The 19,208-nt window shown below is 32.5% G+C and overlaps 1 protein-coding gene across 3 annotated transcripts in view; it reads left to right on the top strand.

Moving 5' to 3' along the window:
* Positions 1–19,208, top strand: part of ELP1 (elongator complex protein 1) — a 54,989-nt gene that overhangs the window by 4,682 nt on the left and 31,099 nt on the right. For 2 of the 3 annotated variants that reach the window (XM_031945547.1, XM_031945549.1), the window contains exons 4-13: positions 176–257; positions 1,220–1,300; positions 2,177–2,262; positions 4,215–4,314; positions 5,470–5,560; positions 6,188–6,311; positions 8,346–8,439; positions 11,357–11,587; positions 15,407–15,577; positions 16,546–16,645. In XM_031945547.1, coding sequence (XP_031801407.1) covers positions 176–257; positions 1,220–1,300; positions 2,177–2,262; positions 4,215–4,314; positions 5,470–5,560; positions 6,188–6,311; positions 8,346–8,439; positions 11,357–11,587; positions 15,407–15,577; positions 16,546–16,645 — 1,160 coding nt within the window. The remainder of the gene's footprint in view (positions 1–175; positions 258–1,219; positions 1,301–2,176; positions 2,263–4,214; positions 4,315–5,469; positions 5,561–6,187; positions 6,312–8,345; positions 8,440–11,356; positions 11,588–15,406; positions 15,578–16,545; positions 16,646–19,208) is intronic. The other variant, XM_023497693.2, reaches the window with a different exon arrangement.

The raw sequence follows: 19,208 nt of genomic DNA, 5'->3' as shown, positions 1-19,208 counted from the left end.
CTTTATTTAAAAAAAAAAAGACAAAAATTAGATTATGATACTTAAAGACTTTTTGAGGGGAGGAAGATTGTTATTTTGATTCAGGGCTAGGAAACTTAAATAAGTCCTCAATTGTTCTAGTTCCTGGTCATCTGAACTTCAGCATTTCATTTTTCTTTTCCCCTGTGTATTTCAGCTGGAGTGTGTTGGGAATGTTGCCAGTGGTTTGTCTGTTATGAGTTGGAGTCCAGACCAGGAACTTGTTCTTCTTGTTACAGGTTGAATTTTCACAGCTTATTTACACTGACATTTTCATAAAGTACTCTAACTCAATCTGTTTGATCTCCAAGTTTTTTCTTTTAAAAATATCAAAAGGAAGACTTTGGGAGGAAAATAACATAGCATCAGAGTCTAGGGAAAATTTCATTTGTATCCTTAGAGCAGCTAAAACCTTATTTTCTTAATTTGTAGAAAATGAAAGCAAGTTCATAAAATATTTGAGTAGGTGAGAATGCAGTGTATTTTTCTAGTAGAATCACTTAATAAATCTCAAGATGCTGTTTGTTCTAAATAGTTTGAGGCTTAATCCTATATTACCCAGTTTAGTATTTCAGAGCTAAGAATTTTAAGAAGCCAGGGTAAAAGATAATTTTTTTATCAACAAGTTTTTTAAGAAGTTCTATTTTTCACTTTCATTTTCTTTGGTATCCCCTATGTAATTATGTCTCTAAACAGACTACTTTTATTGGTGTATTACCATCTTTCTAAGTATTCTTTGATGAATAGTAGTAGTAAGTATTCATGGAACAGAATTGTAGTTCCTGATGGAATTATCGGCATAAAAGGCATGTGTGTGCATTTAAGTGGGCATGTGAGCACTAGGACTGATATGCTAATGAATGAAAGGAAAGAGAATATATTTTAATTTCAGAGAAAGCATAAGTTAGTATAATGAATAGAGAGCCAGCCTGAAAACCAGAAAGAACTGGCTTCAAATCTCACCTCAGATACCTGCTGGTTTAGTCTCTATATGCTTTAATTATATCTTTTAAAATATCAATTAACATCTGTTAGTAGAGAGATTCTCTTCACTTGGGAGTGCTATATTTCAATATGAAATCACAGATCTAGTTTCTTATCCCTTTGAGTACTAAATATTTTTTGGGGGGAGAATAAATAATGTTTTTAAAATAGTAGAAACTTGGGAAACAAAACAGTTTTTTCCCCTTTTTTCTCACAGGCCAGCAGACCTTAATTTTGATGACCAAAGACTTTGAACCAATCATGGAGAAGCAAATTCATCAAGATGATTTTGGAGAAAGTGAGTACAAGTCTAACTTTGAAATGTAATTTCATCTAATGTTTTTAATTTTTAAAGTTGGGTTCTAATGATTTTGCTTTATTGTAAACAGATAACTGTGCGTAGAACATGAATATCAAATTGATGATTAGGAATATGTGAACAGGTATTAGTGAATGACTTGGAGACAGATTCCCTCTTTGAAAATTTATCTCCTCATTCATCCTTGCCCAGGAGAAGGCTCAGAATTGGTTTCTTGAACAGAATCCCAAAGGAGGGAGAGAATTTGGAAGTGAAAATAAAACTGAATTTAAGTTTAAAAAAAAAATCAAAGGGGTAACTAGGTGGTGCAGTGGATAGAGCACCAGCCCTGAAGTCAGGAGGACCCGAGTTCAAATCTGGCCTCGGATACTTGATATTTCTTAGCTGTGTGACCCTGGGCCAGTCACAGTCACTTAACCCCAATTGTCTCAGGGGGGGAAAAAATCAAGAAAATTGAATAGTAGCTGATAAGCTGAAAACTTGGAAAACGTAAATTTCATTTTTGTCTTTTCCAACAGTTTGCTTTTTGTTCATGAATACTTTATTTCTAAAAAATGCTTACTTGTGGCATGAGATTATTGACCTATCTTACCAGGAAGAATATTAGATGAATCTCTAAAATATTTTTAAAGAACAGGGAAATAAAAAGTGCTTCTTTAAATTCTTCATAGTAATACGTGTGCATGTTAAAAAACAAGAAATTTCAAATGAATAACTTTGGGTCCAATTAAATGAGAATTCTAAAAGCTCAAGTAATTGCTGATTAATATCTTAGGCAGGAAATAACAGAAGTTTATGTTATAATTTATTTAGTATAATTGTTTTAATTTTCATGTTTCCAAATTTAATTTCCAGGCAAATTTATCACTGTTGGATGGGGTAAAAAGGAGACTCAGTTCCACGGATCAGAAGGCAAACAAGCTGCATATCTCAAGCAAATGGTAAGGCCATTGTGTATGATAACAGTTCTCAGTTAATTGGGGGACAATTATGAACATGCAAAGGTGATTTCTAAGTTAATTTAATTTAAATGTGCTAGTCAGATCCAAAAATGTGGATTCCTGGAAGTGCCAGGCATATGATTAACAAATGTAGAAATGTAGAAACTAGCTAATCATGGTAAATTATTTGGTCTTTATGTAGTATAATAAATCTTCAGTTTTCTGGATCTGTTAGAATCCCTGAGACGATAATAATGAGGTTTAAGGGTCAGAGTTTTAATAGGATGTATGTAGCTAAGTGGCATGGAGCAGGGATCTTAGCATCTTGAACATAAATACTACTCTCTCACTTCTATCAAGTTTGTTGACAAAACTATTGACAAGGAATGTCCCTCTTCATGTTAAGAATTTGTATTCTTCATGTTAAGAATTTGTATTAAGTTTAGCTTGCTCCAAAGCTTAGAAAGTGTTCACCATTAAAAGCGTATTGAAGGGAAAAGAGCAAGAAACTGAGCCAAGAGAGTTGGCTTCTAATGTTGATTCTGCTACCAACCCACTGTGTGAGTTTGGGTGACTCATTTAACTTCTGAGGACCTCAGTTTGCTTCTCTGCAAAATGAGGTTTTACTACATAATTTCTAGTTGCTTTTTAAAGTTCTAGCAGTCTCTGGTGGTACTTCTGATTATGTTTGCCATTCCCAGACCATGTTTTTTGAAAACATTATGAGATTTTTTTTGACTTTGAACAGGATTCCAACACTAAAAAACGTATCTTTCATATTAAAAAAGAGATCTAGCATTTATTAAGTATTTTAACCATGTACTAAATACATTCATGCAAAATAGTCCCTGATTTCAAGGCACTTAAATTACAATGGGGAAAGATAATATATAAAGGAGTGCTGAAAGGAGGCAATCTCTACAACTGCTGGAAACCTGAGATACTTTAAAATAAAATGAAAGCTCATTTTATTTTATTTTATTTTATTCACAAGAGTGGATGAAACCAGGTCAGAATCCAGATTTCAGGGGGAAGGAAAGAAGATGATGGTTTAAGAGCAAAGTTTTGATTCAACTTTCTCTTGAAATCCTGTTTGTATTAATTTTGTGTTGTGAATAACAACTTGTTTTATGAATCATTAAGATAATATTGAAGGGCAGGAAAGTAAGTAAAAAATATTTCTAGAAATAATCTACTTCTTTAGAATGAAATCTTTATCTAGCAACTTGCTTATTTGCTTCAAGTAAGCCCATGGTCCTAAAATGCTCTTTCACTAAAAATAAATGAAGCAGCTAAAAACAGTTTGACTATCTGTGCATTAATTGATCAGTAGACACAGGTAAATATATAATGCTTTTATATTGTGGTAGTGAAATTTTTAAAATCATATTTTGTGTATCAGCTCAGGCAAAAGCATTCTGCTTAAATGTGAGACACATATGATTTACTAATACCTCCCTGGGTAAAACTAGAGAAGTTTTACAAGTCACTTAACCGCACTCTATTCCTTCTTTGGTAAAATGAAGATAATTATAGCACCTACTTCACAGGATTATTGTGAGACACAAATGAGACATATGTAAAATGATTTTTCATAAAATGCCACGTAAGCGTTATTAAATATTATGACTCATTGAATGTAATCTTCAATTCCAAGAGTCTTCTCACTCATGATCCATTATTATTACGTGTTTAGGGTACTGGTTCATTGCCAAAGAAGTAGCTGGGGTTCTGTTTGTTTACTTTCATAGGGACCACTTCTGAATATATACTAGTTATGGAAGTCTGAAGATTCAGGAAGAATTTTTAGTAGTTGATCTCTAGTCAAGATTTTATTCTACATACAAAATACTTTATTTTTTAATAACCAGAAACTTTTATGGGAGAGGACATGCATTGTTTAGGATATCTGGTTGACATTTTTTGTTATTCTTCTTATCTTCCCTCCTTAGAATGAGCAGCCTGCTTTGCCTTGGGACGATCATAGACCTCAAGTTACCTGGAGAGGGGATGGACAGTTTTTTGCTGTGAGTGCTGTTTGCCCAGAGACAGGTATGGAGATGAACTACATCTACAAGTATTCTTTTTAAAATTTAATTTTATTAGTAAGTTCAAGAAATTGTCTGTCATTTTATTTTGGGATAATTTTTTCCAATTATAAACTTCAGGGATGCATTTGTAAATGCTAAAGAATTATAGCATCTAATTGATGAAAAGACAATTAAGAAGTCATTTAGTACAGCCTTAATTCAACTTCTATAGCATCTCTAATTTTGGACATATAAATTTCCATTGACTATTTCCAGTATTAGGAGCTAACTTTTTTTTCAGGACTGCCTGTTCTGTTTTTAGGCATGTCTGATTATTAGAGAATGCGTCCTAAAAATGAATGCAAAACCTTTCCTCTGTATTCTACTCATTGAACTCAGTTTTCCCCTCTGGAAATAATAGTGTCAGATCTCTGTGCCATATGATCTCCCTTCATTTATTTGAAGAGTTATCATCTTTCCCCCAACCCTTCTCTATCCCAAGCTAAATAGTGATTGATTCATTCAACAATTATTTATTGAGCTGCTGTATAAATTATTATGTATAAAACACTACTTGGCACGGGATATAGACGAATAAAATAACACTGGCTCTCACGGGTTTTCCTTGAACTGTATTTTACATGACATGGTGTCAAAGCTTCCTTCCCTATTCATTATTTTGTCAAAGACCCTCATAAAAGTGTGGTGACTCAGAAAAGTAAGTATTTTTTTCCCTAACTCTGACTTAAGTTACTAATAGGTAGATTTTAGTTTCTCAATAAATAATATTAAAAGCTTGTTTCCTCTCTCTTCCTAATGAGTGTTTTAAAGACATTATCCTCTTTGAGAGATTATTCTTATGAAAATTTTGCTCTTTTTTTCAGTTTTTTTTTGAATATAGAATTGGAATTTGTCTTATTGAGAAACAGAAGTGATCCAACTTAGAATACACTTTAAATTCTAGAAGGCTTAATAATCTAGCAGAGAACCATAAATCTGTGTGTAAACTTATTTATAGCAGTTAATTTTGGACTTTTCATTTGTGAAGGAATGCTTCAAAAAAGTTGCTGAATTGACACTAATTTCTAGCTTCCCTTCATTTCCTTGGTCCTCCCCTTCCCATATTTCATTTTTCTTTAAATATTGATTGACATACTTCAAATCATTTACTTTACAGGGGCTCGGAAAATCAGAGTTTGGAACAGAGAGCTTGTTTTACAGTCAACCAGCGAGCCTGTTGCAGGACTAGGACGAGCACTGGCATGGAAGTAAGTGGAGAAAAAATACTGCTTTGTTTGCTATATCATAGTTATTTCAAAACTTTGACATTACTTATTAAAACTCTGATGAGGTAGTCATGTAGAATTGTAATGCTGATGCTTTTATGTATTTGTTGTCTTATATTTGAAGAGGTCCAACCTTATTGCTACTTGTAGATATTTGAGTAAAGATAAAAGACTTGCTTTTAATTTTTAGTTCTCCATAAGAAATTAGTCTTAAAAAAAGATACTCATCTTTGCTATTTCACCTCTTTGTGAATTTTAATCTCTTTTATATATATTCTCTAAACAATCCCAGTCAATTGAGAGTGTACAGAGTGTTTCAGAAATGTTGAGTGGTTTTAAGTTTTTATATTTTTTCTTGAGTATTTGTTATATTTTACAGCATTTACAATAAAAATATGTATTATATTTTATATTAAAACATTTATATTTAAAAGTGTATACACACACACACACACACACACTCACGGTATATCTTACAGTGAAATAACATTTCATTATATTCATATATTACAATTTATTCAGCAGTTCCCCAATAAATGGGTACTCTTTTCTTTGCTATTGAAAAAAAAAATTCAGCCTTATTTTAATACTCTTTTGGTTTGCTTTAAGGCCTTCTGGTAGTTTGATTGCATCTACACAGAATAAACCTAACCAACATGATGTTGTGTTTTTTGAAAAAAATGGACTTCTTCATGGAGATTTTATACTTCCTTTCCAGAAAGGTCAGGTAAAGGTAAGTTAGTAGGTACATGATAAATCAGTATTTAGCTTACCATGTTAAACATACTTTTATACCTGTAGGGAAGCTTTGGGATTGTCTTTGGTATAAAATGAGAAATCTTAGTAACTGATGATAATTATATTAATTGTTAATTAAAAACATGAATCTTAATAGGGAAAATAAATGTTATAGCTGACATTTCATTCAGCAACTATTAAGTACTTTATGGTATTCACTATCATTATTTTAAAATGAGCAATGGTTTTTACAAAGTAAATTTTAAAAACAAAATGTCACCTTTTTCTTGGCTGTGTTGAGAAGAATGTTTAATTTTTGCTTTTTAATGGGCTTGATATCATGGCTTGGTAGATAGACTTGCTTTTGGAATTCATTTGGATGTCTATTACCTATTTGTTGAATTTTCGGAATCCTTTCCCTTGAATATTATGAACTTTTTCTCATAAAAAGAACCATGCTTCTAGCTGATGGTCCAGCTGTAGACTGTATGATAAGTGTAGCTGCTCTTTTGTCCATTACTTAATCTCAGGACTTGATTGTTGTTATACTATTTAGTATACCTGGAACAAGTTAAGTCATTAAGGATTTAGTTAAGGTCTACCATGTGCCAGGCCCTGAGCTAAGGGAGAGAATGCTCTTCCTCCTTAAAATCTCTTCTTATGGCAAAGCTTAGCTAGTCTTTTCTTCATAAAGCCTCTTCTGATCCCTCTAATGGCTTGGGCTCCTTTCTTCTTTCCAGACTACTTTATACCTAATTGCTTTGTATATATTTGTATTTGTTCATTTTATATTTATAATTGTTGTCTCCCCAATTAGAATATAAGCTCCTTGAAGTAGGAATTGTTTTATTCCTTGTTCTTCAGTGCCTGATTCATGTTTGTTGTTATTCTGACATGTCTAACTCTGTGACCCTGTCGACCAACCTCTGGAGGGTTTTCTTGGCAAACATACCATTTCCTTCCATTAATCCTTCTCCAATCTTATGTAGGCAGGGGTTAAGTGACTTAACCCAGGATCCTGTAGTTAGTGTCTGAGGTCAGAGTTGAACTCTGGCCTTTCTGACTCCAAGCTCAGGGCTCTATCCACTGTACCATCGGGTTGTCCCATCTGCCACAGTACATGCCTAAGGAATTCTTACTAATGGTTAAACTACTGATTTTATGAATAAGCAAGTGCTCAGTAGATTAGTTGACTTCTCTTGAGAAGTAATCTTGAAGTTGATCTTGTTCAAAATTATTTGGTTTAAACACACTTTAAGAATTTAGTTTGTGAAATACATGGGACTATATATGGGATGCAGTCCCTTGATCTGAAGCTCTGTGTTTTATTTTTTAAAAAAATATGGATACAGATTTATAAATTCTTTTCTCTGAACTCAACATAGTTTGTTTACTGTTTCTAGCAGTTCAAAGTTTTGAAAAATATTTATTAATATGATCTTATTCTCTTCTTTTATGTGAGGAATGTTCATTGATTTTGCCAACTTTGTAAACTTTTTTTTTAAAGAATATCTTATCTGCATCTCTACTATGACTGCCTATCTTTAAAAACATGATTCTCATTGAACATAGACATTGAATAAATAACAAATTGAATATATTTGTTTGAAATGATTTCTTCTCCTTTGGATGTTAATGGTTTTGCTACTCTGGCAAACAGAGAAAGATCAGTGAAATGTGATATATGCTCTATTTCCTGTGACCCCCAAGTTTCCTTGAAATAAAACTATATTGGAAATGAGTGAATGTACTAAAGAGAAAAAATTTTTGTTTTGTTGTTAATTTTATAAGATAATCACCTCATTACCAAAGCTAATCTCCAGTTGAAAAGTCGAAAACTACCTTTTTAAAGCAACTTAGTGTTATTTGAAATTCTGTCAAGTAAGCAACTTAATGAGATTCTTGGAACATTTGATTTGTACAAAGGAGCAGAAATATTTCCAATGTCAGTAAGTTTTTGGTTTTGAGAAACTTGAATGAAAAATCAATAACAGTTAAAGTAAAATAACAATAGAATCTTTCTTACCAGGTAAATGAACTACTTTGGAATTCAGATTCTACAGTTCTTGCCCTTTGGCTTGAAGACATTAATTGTGAAGAGAAAACAGAGTCAACATCTTATGGTAAGAGGGTGTAGAGTCATAACTTTACCTGTCCTGGGTAGGTAATAATGTTAGGGTGGAAGGAAGGTCAGGGAGATCTCTTTTTATTCAGGAACTTCTTGGTGTCCTTATTTTCTTTTAACATTAATTCAGTTTTGTTTGTTTTTAATAATTATGCATGTAAACAAGAGAACTGTTTGGTTCTGCACACATATATTGTATCTAACATATACTATAGCATTTAACATGTATAAGACTGCTTGTCATCTAGGGGAGGGGGTGGAGGAAGGGAGGGGAAAAGTCGGAACAGAAGTGAGTGCAAAGGATAATGTAAAAAATTATCCAGGCATATGTTTTGTCAATAAAAAGTTATAATTAACAAATAAATAAATAAATGAAGGAATGATTGAAGGAATAAATAAATATGCATGTAGATCTGTAGAAACAGTGCTCACTTTACAAACTGTTCTGCAGATCCCTATGTAGAGTGATTTTTATGTGATAAGAATTTTGTGGACATGGGAAGGGAGACATGTAGGAATTCAGAAAAGGGACTGAGTCATAGGGGTGGGAGAGGCAGTACATGATTCAGTGACATAAAAAACACTTGGGAGGCAGACACATGAGACCTGACAGAGATACAGGAGAGGACAGTGACATACCAGGGAGAGCTGGACACTCAAGTCTTGATCACTGATGAACGGAGGACAACCACATGTAGGCAGGCAGGTGAAGTGGGGCAAAGGCCTTCTCTCTCAACACAGAAGTCTCAAACCTGCCCCCATTCAACAGCTGGGAGCCGGCTCTCTGCTCCTGCCCTTTGCTTTCACTTGGAGGTTTTTCTTGGGGTGGTTTTTTTGTTTTTGTTTTTGGTGGGGTTGTGGAAGGCTGTGGAGCGCCAAGCTGAGGGGCAGGAGAAGAGTGAGAGTATGACACTGAACAATAATGTTAATTTAGGTTGGGAGTTTTTTGGATTATGGATTTCTTTCAGAATTTTTATATGTAATTGAATTCTCTATATGTAATTCTTTGTATGTAATTGAATTTGCATAATGTGAATTTGTGTAAAGAATTGTTTACATAAGAAATTGAATCTATAAATATGTAAGAATATGAGCAATTGATAAATGGTCAGAGGATATGAATAGAAAGTTTTCAAAAGAAATTAAAGCTGTCAAAAACCTATCAGTAGTCTTATGGAAAAATGCTCTTACATCATTAATAGCTAGAGAAGTACAAATTAAAATAACTAATAGATACCCCTTTGTACCCAATGGATTGGTTAATATGATAAAAAAAGGAAAATGGCAAATGCTAAAGGGGATATTGAAAAAGGCATACTAATAAATTGTTGGAGCTGTGAACTAGTGATTAGAAAGCAGTCTGAAGCTATGCCCAAAAAGCTGTAAAACTCTGCATGCCTGCAAATCCTGCTATTAAATCTACACCTAAAGAGATCACAAAAAGGAAAAGAATCCATATTTACTAAAAAATGTCATAGTAGATTTTTTTTTTTTTTTTTTTTTTTTTTTTTTTTTTTTTTTTTTTTGTGGTGGCAGAGATCTGGAAACTGAGAGAATGCCTGACAGTTGGGGAATGGCTGAACAAGTTACTTGCACATGAATGTGATGAAATACTATTGTGTTTGAAATAATGAAGAAAGTGACTTTAGAAATACCTGGAAATTTTATTTGAACTTTAGTAAAGTGAAATGAGTAGAACTAGGACAATAGTATAGCAGCAACAGTGTAAAAATAATCAATTTTGAAAGACTTATTAACTTATCAACATGGTGACCAAAGACGATTCATAAAGGACTCATGATGAAGGATCTCAATCTTCAAGTACAGCAATGATGATAGAGAGCAGACTGAAACTTTTTTTCCTTTCTCCTTCCATCCCTTCCTCCTTAACTTTTTTCTTCCTTTTTTTTATCCTTTTTTTCCTTCCTTTTTTCATGACACATTTGTAATGGGTTTTATTTTTCTTGTCATCTCAATGGGGAGGGGAGGAAAAGAATTTGGAACTGGAAATAAAATGCAGAATAACTTGAAGAAATGCTTGTTACCTCTCCTTTTCCCAAGATCACATAACTTATATGTGTCAGATGTATGACCTGAGTGAGCTCAGGTCTTTTTAACTTTGAGACTGGCTTTTTTTTTTTTCCTATTATGCCAAATTGTCTCTTGTCCTTTAACATGACTTAACCTGGTGATGTTTATCTGCTTTAATCATTTAATATGTAAATTTTTTTCCTCAAAGAATTCTTGTTAATCTGTGTTTCTCAGAAAGCTGAGAACTGAGTACAAGAATTTGATAAAATTATTATAACTTGGCAGTGTATCTTAATTTCAGGATAAGTACCTAGAGAGAAAAAAAAAACCTCTTTGATGTTAAACTTCAAAATCTAAATATATAATGATAATAAGTTCACAATTGTATCAAGGTTGGAAATTTTTGTTAGCTATTTTTAATAGCCATGTGCAGAATCTTACCAAGATATCTTCTGTAACTATTACTCTGGGAATAACCCTATTTTGAGAAAGAACATATTTTTGGTTGGGATTATTTCTTTTTTTTTTTTTTTCTGAATCCCAATTACTCTGAAATCCAAATCCAGAATAAAAATAAGCGTCTTTGTAATTCACTGTACTGGTATTTGATATTTTTCTTCCATAAGAACCAACCTTTTAAAAAATTGTCATCTTGTTTATCTTTTTCCCCACTGAACCTTCCCTTTTAAACAAAATAATAATAATCAAGACTATTAGCATTGTTACCATATTCTAACCTAGTTGTCAGTTTCTTGCTTTTATAGGTCAAACATTTAAAGAGCTGTTGCTGTCCATATTTTCACATTTTAGGAAACAATTAAGAAGTTTGGTCTTTCTGATCAAGTCTATATAGCTTATAACAACGCTGTTATTTTCTCCCATAGTTCAGCTGTGGACAGTTGGAAACTATCACTGGTACCTTAAACAAAACCTGCATTTTAATAATTGCAAAAAGAGCAAGATTGCAACCCTGACATGGGACCCAGTGATTCCATACAGATTACATATACTTTGTCAAGGGTGGCATTACCTTTGCTATGATTGGCATTGGAATACTGACCGGAGTTCAGGAGAGAATGCACGTGACCTAGCAAATGTGGCTGTCATTGATGGAAGTAAGTTAAAATTTGGTATTCTTTCTAAACTGCTGTACAGAGGGGGAAAAAAGGATTAATGATTAAAACAATAGAAATCTTGAGACTTCACTTCTTGTTCTTGTGACTCTGTTTCCTCATGTATAATGTGTGCAATTTAGCCACCAGTGGTTATTATAAGATTTGTATTGGTTTCCAAAGCATGTTGAATGAGTCCTGTTAGCAAAAGAATTGGATTTGAATAGATAACTTGTAAACTATTACAAGGAAGAAAGAAGGAAATGGATTCTTATTTCTTATTAAGATAATATATAATGTGAGATAGTGAGTTAATTTATGATATAGTTGTCTATATTATAGAAAATTTTGATTATAATTGCTATTAGGGTTTAAGAATTATACCTAACCTAAAGATTTTCGTTGTTATAATGAAAAAAAAATGTACTGTTTTAGTTACATGTACATAAAAAATTTGTATCTGATCTGTGGTATAATAATAATAGCATTTATGTAGTGCTTTAAAGTTTACAAAATATCTCATTTGATTCAGGATTGACAGCAATCCTGAGAGGCAGGTGTTGTCATGATCCCCATTTTACAGATGAAGAAACTGGAGCAAAGGAAGTTAGTTAAGTGACTTGCTTGGAGTTATACAGTAAGTGACTGAGGATTTGAACTCTGGTTTTCTTGACTCCCAAGTCCAATACTCTATACACACATTTCAGATATAAAGAAATGCTTCATAATGGATCATTTACAAATGTTCTACACAAATACAGCAAATTAGAGAAATGCTTTATAATGGAGTTTTACTGTGCTTTAAGATTTATATGTGTTATTTTGAGTGTAGACCATGATTTGAGTAACTTGATCAATGGCACATGAGACTTTAAGGCTAAATATGGTTGAGAGGTGAACTTATTTTAATTATTATACTTGGCTTTTATTCTAAACATGCAAAAATAAAATTAATTAATTTTTATAAGCATGAATTTAAAGCAAAGTAATGTAAGCTTTCTTTAAATGAAAAAAGTAATTCATCATCAATAAGAAGTGAGAGGTGAATTTAGACCCACTCCTGGATCTAAAAAATGTATTTAGAGATTATAGCTCCTACTAACAAAATTAATTTTAATAGGGGTAGTTATGATGCCTATTACTCAAATTAAACAATTATATAAGTATAGAATGGAGGAAATCTAGTGCTACATCACAGGTTTGCAAGGAAGGAAGGTAGGAAACAAGTATTTATTAAGGACTTCCTATGTGTCATGCCTCAAGTCCTGAAGATACAAATATAAGCAAAATAAAAAAGGCCATCCCCTATTCTAATGGGGAGGGTAGGAGTAGATGGAAGCCTCTAGCACAAGTACACAGTTCTGAAGACTAGAAAGGCATTATTAGCAGGACCAAGAGGGGAATGAAATCTGGCTGGCCTGATTCCCTCCATAAAGTGAGGCCTGAGAAGGAACTTGCCTAAGACAGAAGGGGACCAACCTGACAGACAAGTATTCCAAGGTGAGAAGGCTGCCAGATTGGTTGATGTTCCAGGGCAGAGTTTGGAAATTCAGGAGCAGAGGCGGAAGGGAGTTGTAAGCTTCTGAGGAAACAGCATTGACAAGCATTTCTTTCTCTTCCTACCCCATACTTGTTATATATAAACACTCTCTTGCTCTTCTCTCTTCCTCTTCACCTCTTCCCTTTCTACTTCTCTTTTCCAAATTTGATAAACATATCATCTATCACTTTAAAAACTAAATGGCATATAGCTAAGTTAAGCACAGATTTCTAAAAACAGTTCCACTAGAGGTTTCCTTCCAAATTGATTTGGAATTATTAATGATTACTCTATGGGTCCCATCATTCAAAAAATTTCAGATTCATTGAACTGTATGATCATTTCTCCATCCTGGCCACGAAACTGACATGAAAGTCAAATGCTTTTGCTAAGATTTGGATGTATGACATAGACAACTTTCTTTTGCTTTTCCAGTCTATTTTATCCTATCCAAAAAAAGGAAATTAGGTAATCTATTAGTCAGCAAACATTTATTAAGGACTTAATATGTGCCAAGTGCTGGGTATACAAAGAAAGGCAAATAAAGCTCCTGTGCTTGAGGAGTCCATAGTTTAATCAGAGAGAGCAGATATACAAAGATAAATTGGAAATAATCTCAGAAGGAAGGCACTAGTGGGAAGGAGGTCTGAAAAGGAATTCTTGCAGAGACTCTCATGATGTGGACTCAAAGAATCTATTCTGAATCTTTGTGATCATTGTTATCTTAGATGTTTCCTTTATTAAGAGCCATCTTTTTCCTAATATATTTGAAAACAGTGGTATTATACATACACTGGGCTGTCAGATCAGTAATTGGGAAATATTTAATGAAATAAATAAAATGGACTATAGATTATGTTAATGGGTGATTTTTAAAAGCTCAGAATGGCACTTTTTAACAGAAACTGGAAATAGATTATTATTTTACACCGTTTACCAAGATAAAATCAAAATGGATTTAGGATCTAGGTATAAGGGAGATACCATAAATAAATTATAAGAAGATGGAATGTATTTCTATCTAAGAAGATGAAATGTATTTCTATCAGACTTATAGATAGGAGAATAATTAATGAATAAACAAGAGATAGAGAGCATTGTGAGATATAAAAAGGCTAGTTTTGGTCATATTAAATTAAAAAGGGTTAGCCAAGATAGAAGGAAAACGGAAAATTGAGAGGGGTGGGATTTTTATACATAGTTTCTCAGGTAAAGTTCTCATATTATATGTAGAATTTTGTCAAATTTATAAGAATAGGAATCATTCTCTGATTAATAAATGGTCACAGGAAAAGAACTGGTATAATTTGATGAATAAATAAAAGTGATATGTGGTCTTATGAAAAAATGCTCTAAATCATTATTGGTTAGAGAAATGCAAATTAAAACAACTTTGAGACACACTTGTCAGATTGACTAAAATTATGTTGGAGGGGGTGTGGAAAATTGGGATACTAATATGCTATTTTTTTTGTTTTGGTGAGACAATTGGTGTTAAATGAGTTGCCCCCGGTCACACAGCTACTCGTGTTAAGTGTCTGAGGTTTGGAACTGTGAATGATCCAACCATTTAGAGAGCTATCCACCTCCAAAAAAAGAATAAATAAATAGATAAATATGCACAGTATTTTTTACAGATAGGTAATTAGATAGATAGATAGATAGATGGCTATCTGCATCAATTGATAACCTTCTCCAGTGTGGGGAAGGAGGGAAACATTTCTGAATGTAAAATGTAACAAGATAAATTTTTTTAAATGAAGTTAATATGCTTTCCATGTTAACATCCTTTCTATTTGAGTTTGACATCACTGTTCTAGAATTTTGCCACTAATTGAAAGTAAATCCAATGGTTTATAGTTTACAGACATTAAACTTTCCTCCCTTTGCAAATTGAGCCATTTCCCCGTTTCTGCTCCTTATGTATGTGTCCTTTTCTCTACAGTCTTTTAGATATCACTGAACACCTCAGAAGTTCTTAGCCATCTTTGGGGAAAGAGGAAACCCTCCCAATATAAACAGTATATATTTAGGTGCTCTTTGTCTCACCTTATCTGGAAAAGCATAGGCCATAACCGATAAGCTTATTATGATTTTCTTTAATTTTATATTTGTTTGTTGCAGAGACAGAAAAAAAGATAGCTTTTAAAGGAAAATTAATGGAAATACGCTACTGCCATTTATTTAGTTATGCCATGTTATATAAATGCCTCCTTTTTAAAGAAAACATCATTGTAGCTAATCCTTTATGTACTGTTTTTTTTTTTTTTTTCCAATTGAAGACAAGGTATTGGTGACAGCTTTTCAACATTCTGTGGTGCCTCCACCTCTCTGTACCTATGAGTTGCATCTTCAGCATCCTGTGAACCAAGTTGTGTTCTGTGCACATCCTAAAAAAAGCAATAACCTTGCTGTTCTTGATGCCAGTAATCACATTTCTGTTTATAAATCTGGTATGAGTGTTTGCTTTTTTTATTTTAAATATATATGCTTTTTTTTCTTTTTTAATTCTGATATAGATATCTTGGCCTTCATCCTCCCAATCCTCCCTCAAAAAAAAAAAAATCTAATGTTGTATTTTAGTATTTTTAAAAATTTAATACTGCCTTTGTAATATCTTTTGATATTAAATTGGACTAAGGGTTACTTCAAGTTTTTGTTGACTTATAAATTCTTATGTAGTATTTTGAGCTTTTGAAGAGTTGGTATCTAAGGGGGGGGGGGGTATGGATGAAGGCATATACAATAACTAGGAGATTGCCTGTTTATTAAAACCAAAATATAAATCTTATATTATGCTTGTATTCTGAGCTTCAGACATGATTAGGCAATTTTGCTTAAATTGGAGAGAGATTATACTTGGTGAGGGTGGTAAGTGTTGCGAAGTATTTGCTGTGTTACAACATTATCAATAAATAAAATTTGATGCTTTCTAATAGAATAAATTTTGGATTTGTTTGTTTTTTAAATACTTTACAAAAGCCTTGACTATAAGGACTGTTTTTGGCTGTAAGGATTAACTTTCTTAAAGTGAAAAACCCTTACTAGTCATTCTCCCAGCTAATGCTTTTTATCCTTCCCCCTGTCTAACCCCAGCCCTCTATCTCCTTAGCATTTGTTTCAGAAATAATGAGGAAGAGTCATATTTCTTCAGTTAAATTAAGAAAGCTGTGATCTCCACTTTAATATGCTTTTAGAGAATATAGCTTAATATCAGTTGTTTAAAAAATAATCAAATAAGACATTCTGTTCTAGATCAGTATCTGAGTTGGGAGTGGTGGTGGAAATAGTATTATCTCTGGCTTTTACTCTTGACTGTGCGATATTGCATTTATCAAGTAGGTTGGTACTGAAGAAAAAATTGTAGAGTTATGTATTCTTGTGTATGTGTGTGATAATAATAATTACGTTTGTTTTCTAGGTGATACTACAAATTCAGACCCCACAGTGAAAATAGGAGCTGTCGGAGGAAATGGATTTAAGGTTTCTTTTACAACACCCCATCTGGAAAAAATATACAAGTAGGCAATTTTTTCAGTGTTATGATGCTATTATGTGGAGAGGGGGAGAACCTGACATTAAGTCACCTTGGATAAAGATAAATGTTTGTTAATTGTTACAAATATTTCTTGATCCAGACCATTGCCCCTTATCGCTGCTTTCCTTCTTTTGATGATATGAATCTCCTCTCTCCCCCAGCTGTGGGTTCTTTTTACTTAGATTCTTGAAAGGGAATAAAAGGTTATAAATTGAATACTTGAGTGCTGAAAATGAAATACTTTGAGCACTCAAGAATTCGATCTATTTTGTTATACTTTTTGTTAAAATTTGTTTTAAAATGGTTTCCAAGTTATTTCAACTATGCAAAATAAGATAATTTATATTAAAGTGCTATAAAATGCAAAGTATTATATTTATAATTTGTATGTATTTTACTCAGCTACACTTCTACCAGCTGAACTAAAGGTTCACTTAAATGAAGTACAGAAATTATAATAGAAATATGTATCTAACTAGGTTGAACAATATATACTTCATTTTATGACAGCAGTTTACCTGGAGTTTGAGAACTTTTAAAAAAAAATGTATTTTGATAACTATTTAAGTATAATTGGTTCTTTTGTAATTCAGTGTATTCTGTACTATGCATTTAAAAACATTATTGTGAGAAGGTGTCTGTGACACAAAAAATTAGGTGTTGTGTAGAAGAAATTAACTCAGTAGGCTCCTCTTCACATATAATGCCTTTTTAATATATAGGTTGCTTTTCTGGCAAATTTTTATTTTAAAATCGTCCTTGTTCTTATCCATAATAAATATGAAATTTAGGATATAATTCAAATATTAAGTTTATTGCTGATCTGTAATTGAAACTCAACTTAGTAGTTAGGTTTTTAATTAATTAAAATAATTTTAAAAATTAATTAAAACAACCTTTTAAAAAAATTATAGCCTTTTATTTTTAAGATATATACATAGGTAATTTTTGACATTCATCCCTACAAAACCCAAACCCTCTGTTCTAATTTTTTTTCATCCTTCTCCCTCTCTCCCAGTCAGCAAGTGATCCAATATATGTTAAATATGTGCAATTTCTCTGTACATAATTCCACAAATATGCTGCACAAGGTAAAATCAGATCCAAAAGGGAAAAAAAAAAGAGAAAGAAAACAAAATGCAAGCAAACAACAACAAAAAGAGTGAAAATATTATGTGGTGGTCCAGTAACCTTGTTGTAATTGAAGGATAATGCATTACTTTAAGAGAAAAGTAGTGTATTGCAGAAGTGTCTAATTCTAAGCTTCTCCTGGTGCTATCCACCAGGTTAAAATGTAAACGGAAAATGTTTAACAAAATAAATAAAAAATACATTACAATATGGGTAATGTTCATTGTGGCTTTCACATCACTGGCATATAGGGAAAGCCCCAGATGTTGATCCAGAAAGGCTTAGATTCAAATCTTGCTTCTGGCATATGCTAGCTGTATAACCATAGTCAAATTATTTGACTTTTGAAGTTCCCAGATTGACATAAAGATGGAATTTCCACATCAGGGATTCCTTGTACAGATGAAATCACAAGTTCAAACCAAAACAAAAGATACTAATTTGCGGATTACGTTTTCTTTTGGGGAGATTGGTCATCATCAGTTTTTGATAATGATTATTATTATTATTTTTTTAATTCAATTTTTTTTTTCTGAGGCAATTGGGGTTAAGTGATTTGCCCAGGATCACTCAGCTAGGAAATATTAAGTGTCTAAGGCCAGATTTGAACTTGTGTCCTCCTGACTTCAGGACTGGTGCTCTACTGCACCATCTAGCTGCCCTCGTGATTATTTTTATATTAGAATGATAATAACAATAACTAGAATTTATTTAGCATTTTAAGGTTTGTGAATAGTTTTACAAATATCTCGTTTTATCCTCACAATGCCATTGGAAAGTAAGTGCTGTTTTCCCTTTTTTTACAGTTGTGGAAACTGAGGCAAATTTGAGTTTAGTAACTTGTCCAAGGGTATATATCTGGTAACTGTCTGAGGTCACATTTGAATTCAGGTCTTCCTTAGTTCAGGTCCAGAAATCTCTTCACTGGACTCATATATTATAAATCAAAAAATGTAATTGCCAAAAAACTCATTAGTTTTTTCCTATTGCCCATTATCATCATTTATATAACTTGTCTATTCCACTGCACATCTTGCCTTTAGGTTTTTGTTAGCAAAATTAAATGGTAAAATATATTGTAGAAAAAAATCTTATTTGCTTTTTTTTTTATCTATTCAGCAGCTCAGCAGAAGCCAGTTGTCATATTTCTCTGTCATAAGTTAGAGCAGGTGGAAACCCAGAGCATAATAGTCTGAGAAATGACCATTTGTTTTAGGTTGATCATGAAATTAATAGCAAGGAATTCTGAGCAAGAAAATAGGGTTACAAGTTTTTTACCTCCTAAATAATGTATTTACAGTAGGACATCAATTTTTTTTATAGTGTTGTGACTTCCAAGAACATAATATATACTCTTGTACAAATGAAAATACATTCTGAATCTAAATAAAATTATTAATAGATTAATAGTCATT

This window comes from Sarcophilus harrisii, chromosome 1 (genome assembly GCF_902635505.1).
Source record: "Sarcophilus harrisii chromosome 1, mSarHar1.11, whole genome shotgun sequence".
Taxonomy (NCBI): Eukaryota; Metazoa; Chordata; class Mammalia; order Dasyuromorphia; family Dasyuridae; genus Sarcophilus; species Sarcophilus harrisii.
The sequence above is the reverse complement of the archived record's forward strand: the minus strand, read 5'-3'. Positions and strand labels throughout refer to the sequence as shown.